We start from the raw sequence: 24,950 nt of genomic DNA on the forward strand, positions 1-24,950 counted from the left end.
ATCCACTCGCTAAAAAAGTTAGATGTTATAATAAGTAGATCCGACAAAGACGGCAAAATTGTAATAATGGACAAAGACTTCTACCTCGACAAAATCAACCAGCTCCTTAGCGACACAAATACTTACGAAAAACTGACGAAAAATCCCCTCCAGAACGTTCCCACAGAATTTTTTCGGAAAGTAAGATTAATTGGCCAAGACAAAAAGAGTATTGAACTATTAGAGAAATTTAAAGTAATTAATCCTAAATTACCCTACTTTTATGGTCTTCCCAAAACTCACAAAGACAATCTTCCATTCAGACCCATCGTTTCATGCGCCGGAGCTTTCAATTACAAAATTTCTAAATGGTTAGCTGGCCTCCTTTCTCCTTTTTTAGGCACTTTTTCTCCCAGTCACATCAAACATTCGGAAGACTTTTGTCACAAATTCAGAGAAGCACATATACCACTTCACAACATAAAACTTTTAAGCCTTGACATAGACTCCCTATTCACAAAAGTACCAGTACAGGACGTTCTTCAGTTTTTAAGGGAAAAATTATCCCCCTATTCAGATCATTTCCCTTTGGCACTTGACAAAATAATAAAGTTAGTTGAATTATTTGCATCTAATAACGTATTTTCATTCGGGGAATCATTCTACAAGCAAAAATTCGGGTGTAGTATGGGTAGTCCTTTAAGTCCTATTTTAGCCAATCTGTACATGGAATACTTTGAAACTACAGTAATAAATGCAATAAAACCCAAAAACATGCTGTGGATGAGATACGTGGATGACATACTAACATTTTGGGATAATAAGTGGGGTAATTTTAATGAATTCCTCTCAAAATTAAACGCATTAGTGCCCAGCATCAAATTTAAAGTTGAATGGGAAACAGACAACAAAATTCCTTTTCTTGATGTTTTAATAATCAGACACGACAGAATACAAATTTACCATATACAGAAAACCAACTTTCTCACTTTCATATATTCACTACTTTAGCTATCATGACAATACTATCAAGATAGGTCTAGCTAGCAACCTATTCTTAAGAGCCTTACGAATTTGTTCCCCAGATTTCCTGGAAAAAGAATTTGAACTAATTCGCAAGCAACTTTCATCTTTAAAGTATCCTGACCATATAATTGAGAAAGCAATTCAAAAAGCAAACGTAATTTTCTACCGACCCCCTAAAGACAAGACCAGAGACACACCCAACAATAAAATAAAAATTCCCCACCTGGAGACGATTAAGAGAGTAACTCACACCCTTGGGAAATCCAACCCTTTTGCATTTACCTACCCAAATACCTTAGCCAAATCCCTGATTAACGTCCAACAAAAGACATCGCCCAAAGACTCTGGGGTATATGAGATCCCATGCCAGGACTGTGACCAATCTTACATCGGATTTACAGGTAAATCACTTCCCCAGAGATTAATACAACACAAACGGTCAGTTAGGTATGGACAACAGAACTCTGCTATTTTCAACCATATAAATGAACATAACCATAGAATAAACTGGAATATGTCACATGTAATTTATAGCAGCAACTGCCGGTACAAGAGTCAAATGATGGAATCGGAACCTAATAAAAGAGAAGCAGGTAATGAACATCTCAAAAGGGAATTGGACATCGGACATCGTCGACGCAGTGTTCATTCAACCAACGCTTAAGAAGATTAAAGGAAGATTATCAGCGGGGGTGACCTAAATTGGCTTACTTGTGGACGAATCTCTTGGTATAAATACCACCTTTTCTGTAAACTTTTCTCATTCATATACCTGAAGAGAGAGACAGCAGTCTCTGAAATATAGTACTTTTCTCTCTACATTTTGGTGTTTTTATGGGCTCCTTTTATTAGATGGAATTCTGTTGTTACAGAACACTTTTACCAGTCACATATATATATATATATATATATATATATATATATATATATATATATATATAGTCATATCACATTTCCGTGATTCATATACATATATCGAGCTACAATGTCCTTTAATATCTAATTCACTCTACCTCGGATATATATATATATATATATATAGATATGATATATATATAGATATTAATATATATAATATATATATATATATATTATATACAATAATATTATATATACTATATTATACATAATAATATCTATATATATATATATATTATATATATCTCTATGGTATATATATATAATAATATATATATATCTTATATATATATATATATATATATATAATTATATATCTATATATATATATATATATATAGTATTATAAATAATATATATATATATATTAATAATACATTATATATATATATATATATATATCTATATATATATCTATATATATATCTTATAGCTAATATATAATTATTATATATATATAGATATAATATATATATATATTATAAATATATATATATATATAATATTATAAATATATATATATAATAATATCTATAATATATATATATATAAATTATATATATTATATAGAATATATTATATATATTTATATATAATATCTATATATATATAATATAATATATATATCTATTATATATTATATATATATTATATAATATATATTATATTATCTTATATATATCTATATATATATATATAATATATATATATTAAAATATTATATATATATATATTATAAATATATATATAATAGATATATTATATATATTATATATATATACTTATATATATAATATATATATATTTATATATATAATATATTATATATTATATATATATTATATATTATATATATATATATATATATATATATATATTATATTATATATATATATATATATATATATAATATATATATATAATATATATATATACATATATATATATTATAATATATATATTATATATAGTATATATATATCGATATATTATAAATAGATATATATTAGATTATAAATATATATATATAATTCTATATATATATATATAGTATAATCTATATATTATTATATATAGATTATTATTAATATATATATATTATATATAAATTATTATAATATATTATATATCATATATCTATATATATTATTAGTCTATCTATATATATTATATATATATATATATAATAATATTAATAATATTATCTATATATATATATATTATAGTCTCTATATAGATATATATATATATATATATATATATATATATATATACTATATATATATATATATATATATATATATATATATATATATATATATATATATATATATATATATATATCTATTATATTATATATATATATATATATATATATATATATATTATATATATATATATATATAATATATATATATATATATATATATATATATATATATATATATATATATATATATATATATATATATATATCTATATTATATATATATATATATATATATATATATATATATATATATATATATACTATATATATATATATATATATATATATATATATATATATATATATATATATATATAGATATATAGATATATATATATATATATATATATATATATATATATATACTTGTTTGGGCTGTGTTACTGAACAAGGCATATTTCGCATACGTTCAGAGGTGTTTTGAGTTGAGTGTCAGTATGCTGAATAGTTACGAATTGTACTCTAAAAATGTTCTGAAAATGTTGTATATTTATCTGCTTTTGCTTTCACCTGAATGACAAGTAAATTTGGAATATTATAGCATTGAGTTTACGTAAATTGATCAAGCAGTAATTTATGAAATTAGGATACAAAATTTGTCTTCACTAACGCTGAGAATATTGACCAAATTTTGGATAATCTAGAAAAATATAGAGAAGGGAATAATACAATTCAAAAAGTGTCCATTTCATATAGAAAGGTTCTGACTTGAACTTCCAATTTATTTGAAGTGAAAATAGTAAGTAAAAAAGAAGATATTAACAATAAACTACAATTAATTAATTGTGTGTAACCCGTGCAGATCAGCGTATCAATTTTAGCTACGTACGTACCACCCGCCGTTCAAATTTACCGCGTCTTGCGGGGGTTAAGACCAAGGTTTCCAAACTACGACCCACCACAGGATTTTATCCATCCTATAGTAAATGCAAAAAGATGGCACGTACAATACCAGTTTCTTTTGAATTTCCATTTGTTTTATTGAGGGTCCTTCTTGGGACATGGTTATTTTTTCTATTATTGTACAATAAAATATGTTACTCTCATTTCTGTTAAAGTTATCAAATTCCATTAAATCAAATAGAATCGTTATAAATACAACTTCTATTTATAACAAGCAATTCAGTAACTCTTTATTCTCAGAGAATTTACAAATGCTACAAGTTTTATGAAACAATTTCTCTTTTGTTCCAAATCATATCACCCTAATTACATGAGAGACTAAAAGAACACAAGCATTTATTTTAATATTTATTCATTTAAATGTTGGTGTTTTCTGGGGTTTGGTGCCAATCCCTTATCAGGGACCATAATTGTATCACCACTCGCACCCATTTGAATTGTACGAATTGTACTCTAAAAATGTTCTGAAAATGTTGTATATTTATCTGCTTTTGCTTTCACCTGAATGACAAGTAAATTTGGAATATTATAGCATTGAGTTTACGTAAATTGATCAAGCAGTAATTTATGAAATTAGGATACAAAATTTGTCTTCACTAACGCTGAGAATATTGACCAAATTTTGGATAATCTATAAAAAATATAGAGAAGGGAATAATACAATTCAAAAAGTGTCCATTTCATATAGAAAGGTTCTGACTTGAACTTCCAATTTATTTGAAGTGAAAATAGTAAGTAAAAAAGAAGATATTAACAATAAACTACAATTAATTAATTGTGCGTAACCCGTGCGGATCAGCGTATCAATTTTAGCTACGTAAGTACCAACCGCCGTTCAAATTTACCGCGTCTTGTGGGGGTTAAGACCAAGGTTTCCAAACTACGACCCACCACAGGATTTTATCCATCCTATAGTAAATGCAAAAAGATGGCACGTACAATACCAGTTTCTTTTGAATTTCCATTTGTTTTATTGAGGGTCCTTCTTGGGACATGGTTATTTTTTCTATTATTGTACAATAAAATATGTTACTCTCATTTCTGTTAAAGTTATCAAATTCCATTAAATCAAATAGAATCGTTATAAATACAACTTCTATTTATAACAAGCAATTCAGTAACTCTTTATTCTCAGAGAATTTACAAATGCTACAAGTTTCATGAGACAATTTCTCTTTTGACCCAAATCATATCACCCTAATTACATGAGAGACTAAAAGAACACAAGCATTTATTTTAATATTTATTCATTTAAATGTTGGTGTTTTCTGGGGTTTGGTGCCAATCCCTTATCAGGGACCATAATTGTATCACCACTCGCACCCATTTGAGATCATGGTCATTTCAACTATAACTTATGAGGTTGTGGTCAGCAGTTTCTTCAGGACAACCACTCACTCAGATTCAGATAATGTCTGGAAAGGTCTTTAGTTCTGTTGGTTCATCTTCCCCAAGGAATGTTGATGCTAAGGAAAGTATCGAGTCATGGTTGGAGAGAACAACTCTTGGGACAACTAAGCATCAGGCACTTGGACGTTACAGGACAGGAAGCAGCGCCTCAAGGCAGTCTCTTGATGTCTCCATCTATATACTCAACTCTTGTCAATAAAAGTTGTCCACAACAGTGGCTTACTTGACAAATTAGGATGGCTCAAGATCCAAGACACTATGCCTTCTGCTGGTAGACATCTTTGTGTGGGTGAAAGGAAACCATTTTGGCACGATTCTAAATTATTTTCACAGCTGGAGGAAGCATGTCTTTCTGCCGAGGGGTCACTGAATCCAGAGATGTAAAAGATCCTCCAATATCTTTTGGGAATGCCACTGGTAGATCTTCTTGCAACTACCCATTTAGCCAACTTCTCATTCCATCAAAACCCTGGTCAGAAACCAACAGAGGGGGCCTTCTAACTGTAACGGCATGACGAAGTCTTGCCAATTTTTTTTTTATAGCTTACAGCTGTAATTGTTAAAAATTACAATGGGTCCAATATGCAATTAAATCTTCAGTATAGGTGCAGATTGTCTGTCACCAAGAAACAAAATCTTTGGAAATGAGGAGAAGGCAGTTAAATCTATTCCCATGATGATGGAAAAAGAGAGAGAGTATTTTACAATTCATCAATAAACTTGATATTATTTATGTAATGAAGTAGTCTAAAGCCATGAGGTTCAAAAAATAGATACAGAAACACATGCTAAGCTACCAGACAGAAATATTAAGATAAGCAATAATTCACACATTCCTCAAGTAACAAACATAAAACATTGACCAGCAGTCAATGGAAGTGTAAAAGCAAAGGTTATAAATCTGATAATGAGGGCAGTGTAGGTAGCCAAGACTACATGTTGGCACAATGGGGGATACTAATTCAGTAAACATTTTATTATATGATAAAGACCAACATTTAATAAGAATGCTCTAGGATTAAATTGGAGTACAGGGAGTCCCCAGTTAATGGCAGCATCAGTAACAGCGTTTCTGTTTTACGGCACTTGGCTAACAATGACATTAACCAGATTTTTAGTGCAGATAAACCACTTAACAGTGATGTTAACCGGTTAACATCGCGGTTAAGCGGATCATAGACACTTTCAATGTTGTAAATGCCATTTATTAGGTAAATGGCAATTTTCAGTTACCAGCGCTTTGCCAATAACCCAATCACCACCGTTAAATCAGGGACTGCCTGTACAGCAACCTTTTCATATCAACAGGTCTCTATTTCAGGTCTGCATCATAGCAACTGGCAACTATGAGGGAAGGCAGCAAATTGCATGGGAAGGGCTTTTGCGCCTCCTATGGGAAATTATGTTAGCTCAATGACTATCACTGTTGCCCGACCAGTAATTCTGTAAATCTGAAAAAGACTTCTACTGCTCACAGTAGCAGATCAAACACAATCTGGTTTTTATATTGCATAGAAACACAAACTCACTAAACTCAAGGCTTAAATTCTGCAACAGAAAAATTACCTACCTTAAATAATGATAGTGCTACAACTTTTCTGGATCAATGATATTACTCAAATTTTTAAAAAGGACTTATGCAAATTTATAATTTTTTAATAAAAGCTATACATCATTTCTAATGTTACTTTTATTTCTATAAGAAGGAGAGGAAACATTCAATTTTCCTTTTGAAATATAGATCGTCTAAGGTACTTCATGTCTCATGAAAGCATGAATGCACTATGTTAAATACAGCCCTGCAAGAGACTGGTTCTAATTTACTGAATGATGCATTCTGAGTTCAAATAATTTATTTACATAATATATCCACCTTAAAGAAAGAATAAAACTAACAAACAAAGTATTACATGTGACTCCAACCCTCAAGGACAAGCCTAGTCCTTGAATTGACTAATACTACTGCATTTTTATAAAATGAAAAACCATACAACTATAAGGAAGGCCCTAGTAAGTTTCAAATTATTTCAGATACAAATAGTACTGGGAAACATTGTACTGTAATACATAATGCACTAATATTTCAGTTTCCAGTTATCTACAATCTTAATGGCAAAGGTTAAGTTCAAGACACTACAATATGGAGATGTTAATTTAGACGGCTACTTAGGAAATTACATTTAAACTTACTTTGATCAAATCTCACTTGACAGAGGTAAAGTAACCTATAAAATTACGTATGGTATACATGAAAAATTCTAGCTATCAAACAATCCTATTACAAAGAGAAATGCTAATAGTAACCAAGGAGGAGGATTACCCATTTTGAATGACTACACCATAAGGTACTAATTGACTTTGTCTTCAACACAAACCTTACAAATCTCCCAAGAAAAAGGAAAAATCACACATACGTGCATAAAATTAATAGTTTTGGAAATGCAGATGGAAAAAGCAGTGCATATCATTGTAGGTATATACCAATAATTGAAAAAGACAAAAAGATCTTGTACAAGGAGTTGCATAAAAGCTACATAGGTTGAAGTAACCTTGACCCTGTGCCACAGGCCATACACAAGGATTGACATACATTCACAACAAACCTTAATATTAACTATAAACTACTAGGTTTCTCTTAGCTTCTCTTTCTTCATTTCAACAGCGCAAAATTTATTTACCACAATCACTACATGCATTAACAAAACTGATCAATCCAGTACGCAAGCTGCACTTGTCCTATGTATAAATGAGAGATAAATGAGGCATACTGTTACCCAGAGACCAAATGGAGTAGAAACTATGAGAAGCAAAATCAAACCGAGTCAATAAGCAGACATGCAACTGAGGGTTTTGGGAAAGTGGAAGTCACGGGGGACATACACTGGCTTGAGACTGGAGGATGATGGTGTTGGGACGTGGTGCGGCCGTTGACGACACCATGACTGACCTCACCGCGACCGTGCCACCCTGGATGATGCAACACAAGAAACACTATCAAGCATAGGAAACACACCACTCACAAAAGATGTTGAGCCATAGGGTGAGGCAAGCATCATGTAAACAACACCCATTAATCCTGCATACAATAAAATCTAGAGATATATGTATAAAAAAGAAGAGATTAAATGCTGTTTTGTCAACATCAAAAGAATTGTGACTTAAAATTAATATACGCTCCTTCAGGATTGGTAGGGGGTCATTACTATTACGACAACATCAGGGTGCTTAATAGCTGGACTCATTTCATAAGCAAGAATAAAACCATTAAGATTTGCACAGCATAGCAATATACATACATTTCCATTTCTAAAGAAAAATTTGTTATGGTACACAAAATACACAAAAAAATAAAAATAAAAAAAGGTCAGGATTTTCTATCCTAGATAACAACAAAAGCATTAACACAAAAGTAAATAAAAATAAAACAACTTTACTTGTTGAAACTAAAGGCTGTCTCCAAATTTTCATAAAAATACTAACCTTTCAGTAACACACTTCAAAGCACATTCAGTAGGCCTTACTGTTCTCAACATAAAATGTTAGCTCCTCACACGAAAAAAAAAAAAAGAAAAAAGCTCAGCCTGTTAAGACCTCTACTGCCATAATACGTAGCAAAGTTATCGCTAGAAATACTTACAATATCAGACACAGACTTCTGCATACACCTTTTCCATACAATGCTAAATTCAATGTACCCAACTTCAACTTAATGTGAATCTATATACAAATAATAAACCTGAATTTCTGCTCAACCAAGTCAACCTAACCCAAGTCACAGTACTTAAAACAGAACACACACTCCCATTAGGTACACAAATACAACCAAAAAAATCATAATTGTTCCTAATATTTTATAGAATGTCTTCCCAAACAGTTGGTCCCCTTGGAAATAAACAGTTTATCTTGTTAAAAATAATAGATTAATGGAAAAACTAGACAAAGCTATGGGCAAAAATAAAGAAATGCCATGACAGTTAGATTCTCAGGCCATTAGATTCAAATGAATTTGTTCAATGGAATGACCCTGTCAAACATTAGCCTACAAGACATACATAGCAGAAAACCAATGGTATTTTTTCTCTGAAATTCAACTTGTTTCCTTACCAAGAGAAGGTACCCTAAAAACAGTCATGCAACGTTGTATGAATATTTTACGCCCGAATGAAAGCTAATCAAAACAGGTTTAGTCACTGACAAAAATTAAAAGACTGATGTTTAGACACAACAGTTAACCTTAAAAACATAAATGAGTTCCAATAAAATTTTTGTTTCATAAATGCAGACTTATTAGATTATTACCAATGCCAGACTTATTACATTAATAATGCCCTTACCCTGGACTAAAGGGAGAGACCAAGTGTCAAGTCTCTAGTTGTAATAAGCAAAGTAGAGAGGTATCTACAGATTGGGGGACCTAACTTTTAAGTCACATGAAAGCAAATCTGTTTCTCTACATTTTTTTAATTGCCTGTGGAGGGGAAAATGGAGGATTAGATAACCCACACTGCTCACCTGTTCCATGTGGATTACAACAAAAGGCCTAACAAAAAGGTTGCAGACGAACCATACCTAATCACTTACTGACAATGACACCACTGCTACTTGTAGACAACTAATGACAATAATTTGTCAAGAATCTCAAAGACATCAGATAATGAGGTCTTCGGTCTTAGGAGTGAATGCATTGCCCTCCAACATCATTTTCAAATCATTCGAGGCTTCATTGAGCATTGCAAATACACACGGCATGACTGTTTACTCTACAACAGGGCTTCCTATTTAACTTCAAGATTAATACAGTGGTACCTGTGGCTCAACTTACGAAAAACTCGAGATACGAAAGCAAGTACGAAGATTTTTTTGCTCTACATTCGAAAATTGTTCAAGATACGAAAGGTGGTTGCCGTAAAGTCTGAGATTCACCTGGACCACCGATAACAATTTTAAAACTCGCGTGCCACCAACTTAGTAGACTCGCTACCATCCTTCCACTCTCCCATTGGTTCCTGATGCTAGTCACTGCCATAAGATCCTGCTCTCCTATTGGTCAGCATCTCTCCCATCGTGCTCTACGTAGTGGCGTGCTTTTTCGGCCACATCATCGGTATCGTAAGCACGCAGAATTAGTTCGTTCTATACGATTTTGTTTATTAACGTAAATTCGTAAGTGATTTCATTGTAGTACTACTTTATCGTGTTGTGTAAGAACTTTACTTCATACGTATACGTACTACATAACTTAATTATGTACAGTATATACGTAGTCATGGGTCCCAAGAAAGTTGAAGTAGGAAAGAAGAGGATGCTTTCTTTGGAGACAAAAATGGAGATAATAAAAAAGTATGAAGCTGGTATGCGATTGTGTGTGATCACCAAGGAATACGGCCAAAATCAGTCGACAATAGGCACCATCCTTAAGCAGAAGGATGGCATCAAAGCAGCTACACCTTCCAAGGGCGTGACTATTTTGTCTAGCAAGAGGAGCCACGTGCATGATGAGATCGAAAGGCTACTTCTTGGCTGAATAAAAGACAAAGAAATCACTGGCGATATGATAACGAGACGGCAATCTCCCACAAGGCCAGCGCTATTTTCGGCGAATTGATTGCCAAGGCCGAAGATGATGGAGGAGTAGGGACAATGACGCCAACCCCAGAGTTCAAGGCTTCTCATGGGTGGTTCGAAAAATTCCATAAACGGACTGGCATACATTCGGTGGTGCGGCATGGGGAGGCGGCCAGCTCGGACACGAAAGCAGCCGAAGCCTTTATTAAGACATTCGACGAGATGACAATCAAGGAAGGCTACAGTTCTCAGCAAGTCTTCAACTGTGATGAGACTGGTCTTTTTTGGAAAAAAAAAATGCCTCGTCGGACGTACATCAAGCAGGAAGAGAAGAAGCTACCCGGGCATAAGCCTATGAAAGACAGGGTTACGCTCGCACTTTGTTCGAACGCCAGTGGGGATTGCAAGGTGAAGCCCCTACTTGTGTATCATTCGGAGACTTCTTGAGCCTTCAAGGCCCACAAAGTGCTTAAGGAGAAGCTTCCAGTGATGTGGAGGGCTAATGCGAAAGCTTGGGTAACGAGGCTTTTGTTCACAGAGTGGGTAAATCTGTGTTTCAGCCTGACAGTGAAGAAATTCTTGGAAGAGAAGCGCCTCCCTCTGAAATGTCTGCTATTGTTGGACAGTGCCCCTGCTCACCCTCCTGGCCTCGAGGATTATTTCCTAGCAGAGTATTCGTTTATCAAGGTTCTTTATCTTCCATCTAACACCACCCCTCTCCTCCAGTCCATGGACCAGCAAGTGATATCAAACTTCAAGAAGCTGAATACGAAACATTTTTTCAAGAGATGTTTCGATACCACAAACCTCACCTTGCGTGAATTTTGGAAGAAGCATTTCGATGTTATGATATGCATCCGACTCGTCGATCAAGCTCGGCAGGAGGTTTCGAGGCGAACCTTGAATTCTCCGTGGAGGAAACTCTGGCCTGATGCCGTACCCGCCCGAGACTTCGAGGGATTCGACGTGGGCGAAGCTGGTGCTGCAGATTCATGAACAGTTAACGATCCTGAGATTCAGGAACAGTTGACGATCCTGAAACTGTTTCGCAACCATATCTTGACAAGATCGTTGCACTCGGCAAGTCCATGGGGCTGGTCGTCGACAAGGACGACATCAATGACCTTCTCGAGGAGCACCAAGAGGAGCTCGGTGTCAATAACCTCGTCGCTGCAACGCCAGTAAGAATTAACAAATCAATCAATCAAACCAAGAGGAGCTTACGACAGATGACATGGAGTTGGAGGCCATGCAACATAACGTCATTCAAGAAGAGTTCCCTAGCAGCGGCGAGGAGGAGGAGGATGACCCTACGAAAACGGCAGAAATTAAGGATGCTCTAGCTGCTTTTCAGAAGGTGCAATCATTTGTAGAAAAAGAGACACCCCGAAAAGGCTTACACAGGTCGTATGCTTGCACAGTTCGATGACGTTTGCCTGAGTCGTTTCAGGAATATTGTCAAAAGCAGGCAGAAGCAATCTTCCTTGGATAGTTATCTTTTAAAGAGGCCTTTAGTAGGAGTAGGCAAAAAGGAAGATCCAATTGATACTACAAAAAAACAAAGTTGAAAGTAGTGAAGAAATTGAAATTCTGTAAAAAAAAAAAAAAAAAAAAAAAAAAAAAAAAAATTATATTATAAAAAAGTAAAAAAAAAATGTAAAAATATAAAAAAAAGAAAAAGAAAAATTTAATTTTAAGTTTTTTGTAAAGTTAAGTGTTACAGTATTGTTAATGTGTTTTGTAAAGTTTAGTTTATGTTTCCTGACATCTTTTAATGTTTCGTAAAGTTAAGTGTACGTACTATAAGAAGTTTTCTGCCGTTTGTCCTCCTCCTCTGTCTCCACTTTCGGAGGTAGCCTCACTCGAAAGGTAAGGTTCCACATTTTACTACATACGTACGTATGTACGTACAGTATTTCTTGTATACCATGTACACTAATACACTTTATTTACAGGTATACATACATATTAGTACTAGTACGTATTAAGTTGGGTATTGAATGGTCCAAATTGTTGTAGTATTTCATTGTTTATAGGTCAATTTAGCTTATTATAAAATTTACTAGGGTGTTTTTGTAGGGCTTGGAATGGATTAGCCATTTTACGTGTAAAATGCGGTTCAAGATACGAAAAGCTCATAATACGAAAGCCGCCTCGGAACGGATTAATTTCGTATCTTGAGGTACCACTGTATTACGTCACTGCATTGAAATTTTGTTTCAAAGTTTTGTAAATATACTGTATACTACATACTCTTGGCACAAGTACTGAATCTTACTGTTATGTAATTGTTAACTTGATCAGCCCTAAAGACAAAGCAGAGCTATTTCACATGGCTTTGACATGACTGTAGATCACACACACACACAAAAAAAAGACCATGCACTTATTGTTGCAGTTATCTGCACCTCTGAAAAATAAAACTGCAACTTGCCAATCGGAAGATGAAACCTCGAGTGGTCTGTCATATAAGATGCTTAACTCCAATATAGCTAAGACGACATTATTTAGTTTATTTCATTCCCACCTTCCTTACAATGATCTTGCATAGTAAACATTGTGCTTATTCTGAATATTCAAAAATATCTGTAGGAGTTATTTTCAGCTACACATTTCCTTTCCATTATTTCTTGATAAAAATTAAGTGTTTCATAAAACTAAATAGTATATTTTTTACAAGGATCCAAGTTTGAAAACACAGTGGGAACAAAGGTCAATGCCCTATATCTTTAATTCTACCAACACTGACTTGGAATAGTATAATCCTACCTGGATATCAAAAGCTGTCAGAAATCTATATCTTTCTGGCAAGACTCCTTGAAGGGAGGCGCTCTTTTTTTCTTTATGGTAATTTCAATTTTAGACTTATTAACAGCAAGGTACCCTTCTTAACCATCTTAACCATATTAGCAATTGTGTTAACTGCACTTTCTGGTGACTAAAACTACTAATTGTATTAATTCTCTTGAGGAGATACATTGCCACATGGTCCTGTCTTATGTCCTTCATTTCACTTCTAGTAACACTTCTTAAGGTTCCTTTCAAAGAAAAGTTTACTAACTTAAAAGAATAAAATAATAAAGCATTTAGCAACAATTACCCATTTCTAATTCTTATGGGATGGTACAAATGGTTTGTAGCGGAAAAGACAGATTCCAACGAGTAATTACATTAACAAAGTCTTGATATGTAATTCATAGATGTCTTGTATTATAAAATCCTGGAACAAGATGGATAACATACCTAGTCAAGAATTTATCAGGGGGATACCACTTACGGACTTCAGTCCTCTTTATCAAATGAGTTAAAATCCTCAACATTCACACTTAAATCTGACTGATAGGTATTAATACCTCCATTAATAATGAGACTTGAGAACCATACAATCCTTCTGCCTGCCTCACTTTGTGCTGTTGGATAATAAGTCATTAAAAGCCCTCCAGGAAGGTCATTCTCAATGCTGATCATCCTCGTTATCCCCTTCAACTTCTTGGATGTCAGTTTCATGGTCAATATCACCAGTATTTGAGGTTTAAGATGACCATAAGAAGTCTTGTCTGTAGCTAATATATTTAAGATATTTGTGCAGAAAATAGTTTTTTCTTGTCATCTATGGAATGGAAGACAGCTCTGGAAGTCATATTTTTGTCAGAAAGACCTTCTCCCACTGTTGTATACTATTCTTAGCCCAGCTGTATCTCATTGGTTTGGTCTCAAATGCAGTACCAATGCTCATCTTTTCTCTAGATGGGTTAAAAAACAAAGAATACTGCGCCAATTACACCAACATCAGTGGTATGGCCATGCCAATATCAATCCCTTTAGGCATTGCTTGTTTTTGTTTGTTCTTATGGTGATTTTACGTTGCATGGAACCAGTGGTTATTCAGCAACGGGACCAACGGCTTTACGTGACTTCCGAACCACGTCGAGAGTGAACTTCTATCACAAGAAATACACATCTCTCACACCTCAATGGAATGCCTGAGAATCGAACTCGCAGCCAACACCATACCGATGACACCACTGAGGCGCTCTTTAGGCATTGCAAGCCTAATGTCAATAATTTCTGTCTAACACATAATGACTATTGTGCCATATACAATTGCCAACTGTTGTGAAACATGCATAAAGACATAATAGCTGTGCCGAGAGCATAACAAACGAGAAAATGCATATAGTATGTACACAATGCAGGTACAATAAAATGGTACTTCACTGAGCAAATCTCGGATACACATAGCGCTCGGTTTATGCTGGGGCTTGTAACTATTTCATAATGAAGGTCAACATAGGGCTTTTCTTGGTGGCAGGATACCACCTTGGGGAGGGCACATGTTCAATTTTTTCCACAACCAATCTTATCATTACCAACCTAATTCAATTCTCCTTCTACTCTAATAATCCATTTGTTTATTATTAATTTTTTTCAAATAACTGCTCTTTTCTTTCTGCACTTTTCAAATCACTTCTGTTGTTTCCTTCAAATGAAAACTGTAGTATCTGAAAGCTTGAAATTCAATTCAATGGCCCCTGTGGGTTTTTTTATGAAGAGGTTTCATCTTGTGAAGACATATAAGAAGAAGAAGAATAATAATAATAATAATTAATAATAATAATAATAATAATAATAACCACTCATACAATGTGTAAAACAGAGGTTTGTACACTTTATAAACACTCAATACTCCTTAATTTACCATATCTAGTGACTCGACACTGTCCCTCCCACTCAAACAGACAAGTAAGTCATTAGATTAGTAGAATAATAAGTCTGTCACCTGTAGGAATAAAATAATAATAATAACTACTAAATATACCAACACAGAACATGTCTCCTTACAGTTATGAGAACAGTCCCCCCACCAAATACAAAGATAACTCCTACATACATGACATTAGGTACACATAATGAAATTAAATGACACTTCTAAAATCTAGAGAGCCCACCCACGCTCTCCAAGAAATCTCAGATACACATAGTGCTCAGTTTATGCTGGGGCTTGTAACTATAAACATTCACTCATTAGTTCTTAACAAGCAATCTCTGGTAAACATTGCTTAAATTTTGCGAACATAAATAGGCAGGACTTAATTCTTCACGTACCACAAACTCAACTTTTTACAAACAGGTTAGTGTCGCCTTGATTTTTCATATAGGCTTTCAAAATGGTACTGCACAATTATATGAGCAATATCCAAATTGCATTCTGTATACGCACTGAACTATAGAGTCTTCAATGCAGCAAATAACAATTGGTTCCTTTGTAAATTATTAATTATCTTTGGTGTTAAAACAATGGGCAGAAATCTTACTTCTTGAGCAAACTGACTAATTAGAATTCAAAACTTTATTCAAAGGAATACAACTAGTAAACTAGCACAAACAAAAATAATAATTATTGGTATGATAACTTATCCATTGAGCCTTCCAACTTGATTAAATCAAGTTATAAGTGGTTACGGGACTCAGACTTTCTGATTGACAAAGCTGTGATATTTAAAAATAGTTTAACCTCATCCTTGAGCAATTTTTTTTTTTAGCTCTCAGAGGGATGGCCTAAAGGAATTGTCTTTAATAGTGATAAGGTTTACATGCTACTTATCAAATAACAGCTCTCTCAAATTTTTATAACCAAGTAAAGTGAAAGTGGAGTAAGACAGTTTCTATAACTGGTTTATTTCCAAAACTTGACGTTCATTGTCTATTATATTTTGGACATTCAACTCACTGTTAGTGTTACTCTACGTCTGCACAACATGAACTTGATCATGTAGGCTATTCACCAAAGATCCACTGGTCCAACAAAAGTCACCGAATCTAAGATATGTCAAACTTAATAGTGAGTCTGTTCTTTCGTTAATTAATTGCTTATTCCAACACTTGGCATGTTTACATTTTATACAATCATGTTAAGTGTTCAATATATTCTCCCATTTACTCATTGAAACAGGTTACTGGCTTTACAAAATCTATACAACCACTAACAGAAATATTTGTGAGAGATCCTGTCATAGTATTTTTGTAGCTTTGCCTGTTACAGTCATGAACATAACACATTTCTACATTTCTGCCATCATCTTATAATTTATCAGGTTAAAATTCTATTTTTTATACAAATGATCCCCTGGGTTGTAATTCTAAAGAACTTTAACTGTCACTAAGAACCACAAATTTCTGCAATGATACATCTTTGAAAATCTTCAAAGTTGATTCTATTGCAAATTAGTCTGCTGTGAAAATAAATGTTACGGAATGAAAATAGGAAGTACTGTTGAGTGATAGGGCTGCAACTCTCAAAGTTACGCAACAATCTATTAGATATGAGATATTTTCAGCACTTTTAGCGGCATATTTAATTGTCTTACAGCTAAATATGTAAAATATCTTAAGAATCACCCATAGGTCATAGAGGCATCGCTATTTAGCAACTGCCCTGAGTTGCAAACCAAAAAGACCCAACTGTTGCAAGAGTAAAATAGTGCAAGATTCAATTCCATTACACTAAATAGGATAATACTCTATACTACATTTAGGGAATTTGCATACATAAACATAACCTATGCACACCCTGCTGTTTCCAGTACATTCTAAAATCATACTGACATTAAACTGCAATATACCTAAAACAATACATTTAAATACTATATACATAAAACTGCTGCTATACAAATTCACTTAAGGAGTAACAAATCTGTGCACATTCAATACTATTGATAAAACCACCATAACCCCCACCGCCTAAGCAATATTCTTAAATTGTCTTCTTTTAAAGAATTGAAAACAGATTCCTTTTACTCAGTTTAATGATCTAAGAGAATTCAATACAGATCAACATCATTGAAGACTAAATATGGCATACCTTTTCAGTAGCCCCTAAACTTATCAGATGCTTTTGGGGTCTAGACGTTTTGAGAAATTTATACTACAGGACTTCCAACCTAAGGTAACTTGTACATTCAACTCACCATCCAGTTCCAATGTAGCATGTCTACAAGTGTAGCCTTGCAAGAACTAATTAAAGATGATTCATAGGAAGGGGTCTGATATACTGTAGGGTTCCTGTACATGAGAGATCAATGTATTTCTTTCTTTGGAGTTTAAATATGTAGCATTTAACCAAGGTTTTATACAACTGCCTAACCATAAAAAAAAAAAAAAAAAAAAAAAAAAAAAAAAACTGGAACTGAAGTGCTTCCAATCTATGGGCGACTGGCTGATGCTACCATTGGCAAGGAGGGCTTGCCTAGTTGATAATGTTAGTTAAACTTCATCCATGAAAACCCTGACTCATCTACTACCTATTAGTACAAACTCCAAATGTCTTAGATCCTACCCTCCTCCCTATTGTGGAATGAAACTGTCTCCATATTCAAGCAACCTTGTCTCCTAAAACCAAGCACTGTCTGATAGTCATTACATAGAAACTTTTCACAATTTTCATCTCTTGTTTTTCTCTCAACTTAGAACGTGAGAGCCAAATCAATTTCCATATAGCGAGATGTTTGAATCTTCAATCACTTCTGTGAGGTGACATTTAATTTTCTATAACAAGTATAGGCAGTTCCTGGTTATCAGCTGGGGTTCCATTCCCGACGGCATGACAATAACCAAAGAGCGGCAATGATAGAGCCAATCTCGGCGCCAAAAATCCAGTTATCATCATTGCTCTACAAGCACTGTAATATCCGATCGTCGATAACCAAGGTCTGCCTTATTATCTTATGGTTTTGTCTCTTCCCAAATTCTATGATTTTATCGACCTTCAAACATTTTATTTCCTGTCAACAGACTTTCCTATAATCTTATAATATTACTGAACAAAAGTATTGCCCTTAATAAACATTTAAATGACAATCAAAACAACCTGTTATTGTAATTAAGAAGGAAACAACAGTACACCTACTCAATAGGACTTACTGACTACAAGAAAATGATAATGGTGGGCAGGACAGGGAATGCAAGGGATCAATCCCTTGAATCCAAGTGATATAGTTCCAAGAAATATCCCGCCATCAAGTCATAAACATACTAACAGGTAATGTCCAAAGGAGACAGGTTGGTCACAATACAATGCAGCTTTAAGTATGAACTCCAATCCTGTAACTCATTCCCGATAGAATTTTGCCTAGCAAGGAAATAACTGCAAGAAACCCACTGGTGAACAATTATTGTCAAACTCCAAGAGCTACTTTAAATTTACAGTGAAAGACAAAGGTAAGTAAATAAGGGCCAGAAACAAGGTGGATTAACTTCATCTGCTTGGCCTGCCATGGGGATGATCTCTTTGCAAGTTCCTTTGGGCTTACCCTCAAGAAATTGGGATGGACACAGTCTGGTCACAAGCCTTCAAACTTTTAGAACAATACGTACCATTTTTATACAAAAATATTTAAGTGCCGTCAAACCCTCGATACAATACTGATTCTTAAAGGATGGGTCAGATACTCAGGAGTTTAAAAAATGAAAATTAATGTAATTCTACCCATATATATGATGAAGACACTATGGACGATACTTTACCTGTACTGAAAGCAGGACACCATGCACATGCCTTCAAAACTTTCTAACCACTGAACAGCTTATGCTAGGAAAACCTCCACTGCCAACAGACCTATATGCAGCACAGCCAGTACTATTTCCAGCAAGGCAAGGATTGGTCACTAATCACAAGAAAATTAAACAAACCATCTTAATCATCTAAGGCTATAAACATCAACACATCATAGACAATTTTCAAATAGCTACTATAGCATTAAGTAGCAGCCAGGGTGTATAATATATGTATATACATATAGGACACTGTATATATATTGCTTCACAATCTTGAAACTATCAACCTTGTTTTTTCTTATGGCAGGAAAAAATATTCCCAATAAAATACAATACCCTTCTAGCCTTTCCAATATATCTTACTCATGGTCCATCTACGCTATACAGTAAATCATAAGCTATGCCTAATATGCTAAACTCTGTACAACAACTAACCTTACCTTTCTGCCATGCAACAGTTTATTATTTGGTATACAAGAACACCTTTTTTTTTTTATTGTAAAACCATTCCTGTATTACAATGGAGCAGGTATTTAATCTAGACCTTAGATACAGCTACCATGCATCAACAGAACCAGGATGCTACTAACTTGTGGCTGTTGAAATCTATAGGCAGCATTGGGGGCTTGTTGTAAAGCTGTGGTTGTCACAGTTGTTCCTGAAATCTGGCCCGGGGCAGCAGGTGCAGCGGCCGTGTTGACACGCAGGAGCTGTAACTGGCCGTTTTCAGTTTTGACGAGCAGATGGCCCTGTGCTCCGGGGGGTAATCCTTGAAATGTTCCCAGGGTCAGCTACAACGAAAAGAAAGATCGTTACTACCGGTGAACAATGGATGAGGAATAAGCTACAAAATCCTGCAGCACTCCTTAATACAAATGCTACTGTAATTTTTTCAAATACATACGCTGCTGATCTCAGCAGTTACTGTATACCCTGGATGTCCCAACAGAGTTCTTTCTTCCATTGGGGACTTCTGCAGACTATACATCAGTGTGACAGGGGGATGAAACACCATGTAAAAAGCATTGGTTTATATCTATGAAATGAACACTTGGTTTAAAATTATCCTAATTATTATATTTTTCAATAAGACAAATTATGACAACTGAAAACCTGGTAAATTGATTTTGTGACTGGTTCATACTTTAGTATTCACCTTTTTTGGTAATTTAATGAATTATATTATTACCGTGCCAATTTGATTTTTTAAACTGTTATTTTTCTCATTAAATTTGGTTACAAATCTAAACTTCATTACAGTACAATTGACTCCAGTTCAAGAATCTTCCTTATGTAATAATATAGAGCTCAAAATCCAAAACTTATTATTTTAACAGCTACAGTCATTCCCTAACATACAAATGACTCAACAACGCCAACTAAATATTTTTAAGTACGTAAAGTACTAGTTACATCGTGCTTAGCAGCTTCAATAAAAATACCCTGAATTCAAACTGTTAAAACAGGAATGAGAACCTTCCTTGACAATCAGTAGAACACACTTGCCCAAGGTCAATCACCACCAGAGAGCAGCACAACTGCCTCTGAAGGACAAAACAATAATCATTTCAAAAGAAAAGCCAGTCTATGCAGGGTCCAATTCTGAGCAAACTGATGAATTATCTCATTGGTTGGAAAAGACAAAACCAACGCCATACAATCTCCGCCAACTTTAGTTGGGAGAGTAACAGGAGTGATTATTCTTAGGTAAAGCCTTGATTGGGGTTTACTTAGAAACCTTATGAAAATAAAAAAACACCATGATGGCCAGTTTTCTAAGCCATCATATCTGACAGGAAATGCAACTAACCAACCATCTTCAGGATGTCAGATTTATCAGGAACAGCCATCAGATAGATTGAGCTCTGAAGCCTTATCCAAAGGCTTATAGTGGGACCAGGTCAGGGCAAGCTCTTCAGTATCACAGCTCTAGACATCCCCATTAATAATCCAAACACTAATTGTCATACATGTCAAATCAGGACTGAAGTGTCCATATCAAAACCCATATTGGCAAGATGCCAGAGACACAACTGATCTGTATCCTTTGATGGCACAAAAGGACAGCTTCTGTAGAAATCGGCAATTAAGAAAATAAAGGCACCAGGTACAGAAACATTTAATTCCTAAATCTTCATATTCTTTTCAATTTGAATAATATTATATTGCTGTTTGTACCATAGTTACAAACTTTACAATCAATCAGACCTCCATTATCTACTTGCTCAAGTTCATATACCAACTATTACAATGGTAACTTTTCTTTGTTGATTCCCAAATTCATTGACCACACACTATCAACCAATAACTCTTGACATTCACAGTATGCAAGATTGTGCATTTCTGCTGGGGTCTACAAAATGTAACTGAGCAATAAAAAAGGAAAGAATATATAGCTTTGTTTACTAAACATACAAGGCTAAACAAAAAAGCTGATACAAATATTGAAAGGATAGGAAAATGTGAGACTGTTCTGTTTACATATCCAATAAACGGCATATAAGCAACATTTTTGCTTATGCATAAAATAAGGTATACTAGTATCCATAAGAGATATGTACAAAAAGAGTAAACAAAGACAAATGAGCATCACAAAATATTACAGGGAATAAAATTATTTTAACAATTAACAATTATACCACATAAATCCATCCAAGCTTATGATGCTAAGGTAAATCCAATTTACAAAAGAGCCAACTCTCATGCTGTACACACTGACTTGGGGAAAGATATAGAGAACAAGTCGTAAGTTTCTAGCAGTATACAACAAGGAAGAATTAGTTCAACATCAAAATTTGGCTAATTTTCTATGCATCACCTACTCCGAGGTACTAGCTAGTACAAAACATAGCAAAGCTTCTAGGGATCCCATGTTCAGCGCTAGATACGTTTATTGCCCTAATTTGTTGACCATCGAATACAGAAATGGGCGTATATACTAATACTCTGATCCCTGAGGGCTACTACTCAACACAGCACCACAAGGAGTTTCTGCCTTGTTTAGTACTAGTCCCTTGGAGTAGGCAACACATAAATAACTTGCTGAAGTATCACCCATTTGACTCGGTCGATACCAAACCTAACAGGTAGTTTCTCGTTGGACGAGTGGTTTACATGCTCGTCTACTGATTCGGTAGTCCCGAGCTCAATTCCAGGCTCTGCTAACAAGGAATCAGAGGAATATGTTGAAGTTGATTAGAAACTAATTTCTCGATATAATGTGTTCGAATCCCACAATAAGCTGTAGGTCTTGTTGCTAGGTAACCAACTGGTTCCTAGCGATGTGAAAATATCTAATCCTTCGGGCCAGCCCTAGGAGAGCTGTTAATCAGCTCAGTGGTCTGGTTAAACTAAAATATACTTATTTTTAATTGGAGGGGGGGGGGTGTTAAATCAAAATTATATTTGAAACTTAGCCTTATAAATACAAGAAAATTCTTGACCTTGCTAAGTGGTTTCAAACACGTTATTAGTATACACATAACATATAGTACGTACTACAGGCTAACCTATCTCTCAGCTATCTGAGGGGTAAAAGCTAATAATGTTATTGGCACTCATATGTTATCACCAGGAGTTTGTTTATTGTATGGTAAGCTTACCACTTTGTTAGGCACTTATGCTAAAACAGTTTTAACTTCTACTAACATTAATGCCAACAAAAGACTAAATAACCTTACTTTGCGTGCTGACACCACAAGCTATTCCTATTTTTTTTCAAATATTTATCCTATCATCAAAGAAAGTAATTACACTAACAATTCACTTTATCTGTTTTAACCTATCCAGACATTTATTTGCCTACAAATAATTTATATAAATAGTTGTATATACACTGGGAATCGTTAATAAAATTAATTCTGTACCTGGAGATTAACTAACATTTTGGGTCTGTTATCTAGAAAGCTCAGTTAGGTCTATCTGGGGTCTGCTATCGTGAGGGCTACTGTTTACGTAGAGAAAATAAAATGAGACAGGACAGTAAAGTTTCTTTGTTTGCATGGTGTTTTTACGTTGCATGGAACAAGTGGTTATTCAGCAACGGGACCAACGGCTTTACGTGACTTCCGAACCATGTCGAGAATGAACTTCTATCACCAGATATACACATCTCTCACTCCTCAACGGAATGGCCGAGAATCGAACCCGCGACCACCGAGGTGGGACGCAAACACCATACCACGTAACGGAAATGCCAGAGACTGAAACAGCAGTAGAGCCACAAAAATGGTTACTAAGAAGTCAAACCATAAATAAAAAAGTTAAAAGTCAAAGGATTTACAACATTACAATAGCAAAGACAGTAAACATATATATATAAAATACAAATATACAGATCATACAAACTATTGATATAAAATACACAAACAAATAATACATAGTACATCAAAACACATACACAAAGAACTAAGACCCTAACACAATGATAATGCCTGAAACCTGTAACAAAACTTAAAAGTTCCAATAATCCCACAGGAGACTTCAATATGTATCTGGAACACATACATGGTTGTGGAATTCACAACCCAGCAATGAAATGAATAGAATAGAACAGCATATTGAATTTAGGCCAAGGGCCAAGCGCTGGAACCAATGAGGTCACTCAACGGAAACTAACCATAAAAATTAGAAAGGTTTAACAGGAGGATAACCTTGCATGTTGCACTTTGAATCAATTGTTAGGAGAGGGTGGAAAGTGAGATGGAAGAAAGGAAATATAAACGGAGGTAGTGTAAAAGGATATGAAAAGGATTGTGGCTTGGCACTACCCTGCTTTAGGATGAAAATTAAACTAACGTTTCATACAAACAAAATGTAAGAGAGATGCATTAAGGTACATCTATACCAGTAAAGAATGATGTAAATCACTCGACATCTTGGACAGTTTAATTCAAAAGAAAATCAAAATTATACTCAACATACTGAAGCCCTAAGTACTGAAGGACTACCAATTCATATGCTGTACTGTATTATAAAGCAACAATAACCTAAATAATTTGCAGAACTAAATCAAAACTTCACTGAATAAATTAAGGTTTTGCAACAGACTCCAAACCACAGAAGGTATGGAATGGCGAGACAAACAGGAATAGTAAATGGTTACATCCTTTAGCATCAGTGGAAAATAAGGTATGGAAATGCAATTGGCAGGAAAATCAAGTCCAAAAACTCACTGCATTTTGTTTTTAGTATAAACCCAATCCCCAATATATATGCAATGACAGTAGGCAGTACTGAACTGATATCAGAAGTAGGTTATGTACAGCGTTTCCATTACTATTTCATGAAGTTAAAGCTACAGAAATCTACTAAAACTAAATGCTGA

General features: G+C 34.2%; 1 protein-coding gene across 1 annotated transcript in view; it reads right to left on the reverse strand.

The window, feature by feature from the left end:
- Positions 1-24,950, reverse strand: part of LOC135199480 (transcription initiation factor TFIID subunit 4-like) — a 53,700-nt gene that overhangs the window by 21,412 nt on the left and 7,338 nt on the right. Inside the window, exons 3-4 of the mRNA XM_064227572.1 lie at positions 20,215-20,415; positions 8,387-8,473 (exon numbers count right to left, since the gene is read on the reverse strand). Coding sequence (XP_064083642.1) covers positions 8,387-8,473; positions 20,215-20,415 — 288 coding nt within the window. The remainder of the gene's footprint in view (positions 1-8,386; positions 8,474-20,214; positions 20,416-24,950) is intronic.

Source organism: Macrobrachium nipponense, chromosome 25 (genome assembly GCF_015104395.2).
Source record: "Macrobrachium nipponense isolate FS-2020 chromosome 25, ASM1510439v2, whole genome shotgun sequence".
In the NCBI taxonomy this organism is placed as follows: domain Eukaryota; kingdom Metazoa; phylum Arthropoda; class Malacostraca; order Decapoda; family Palaemonidae; genus Macrobrachium; species Macrobrachium nipponense.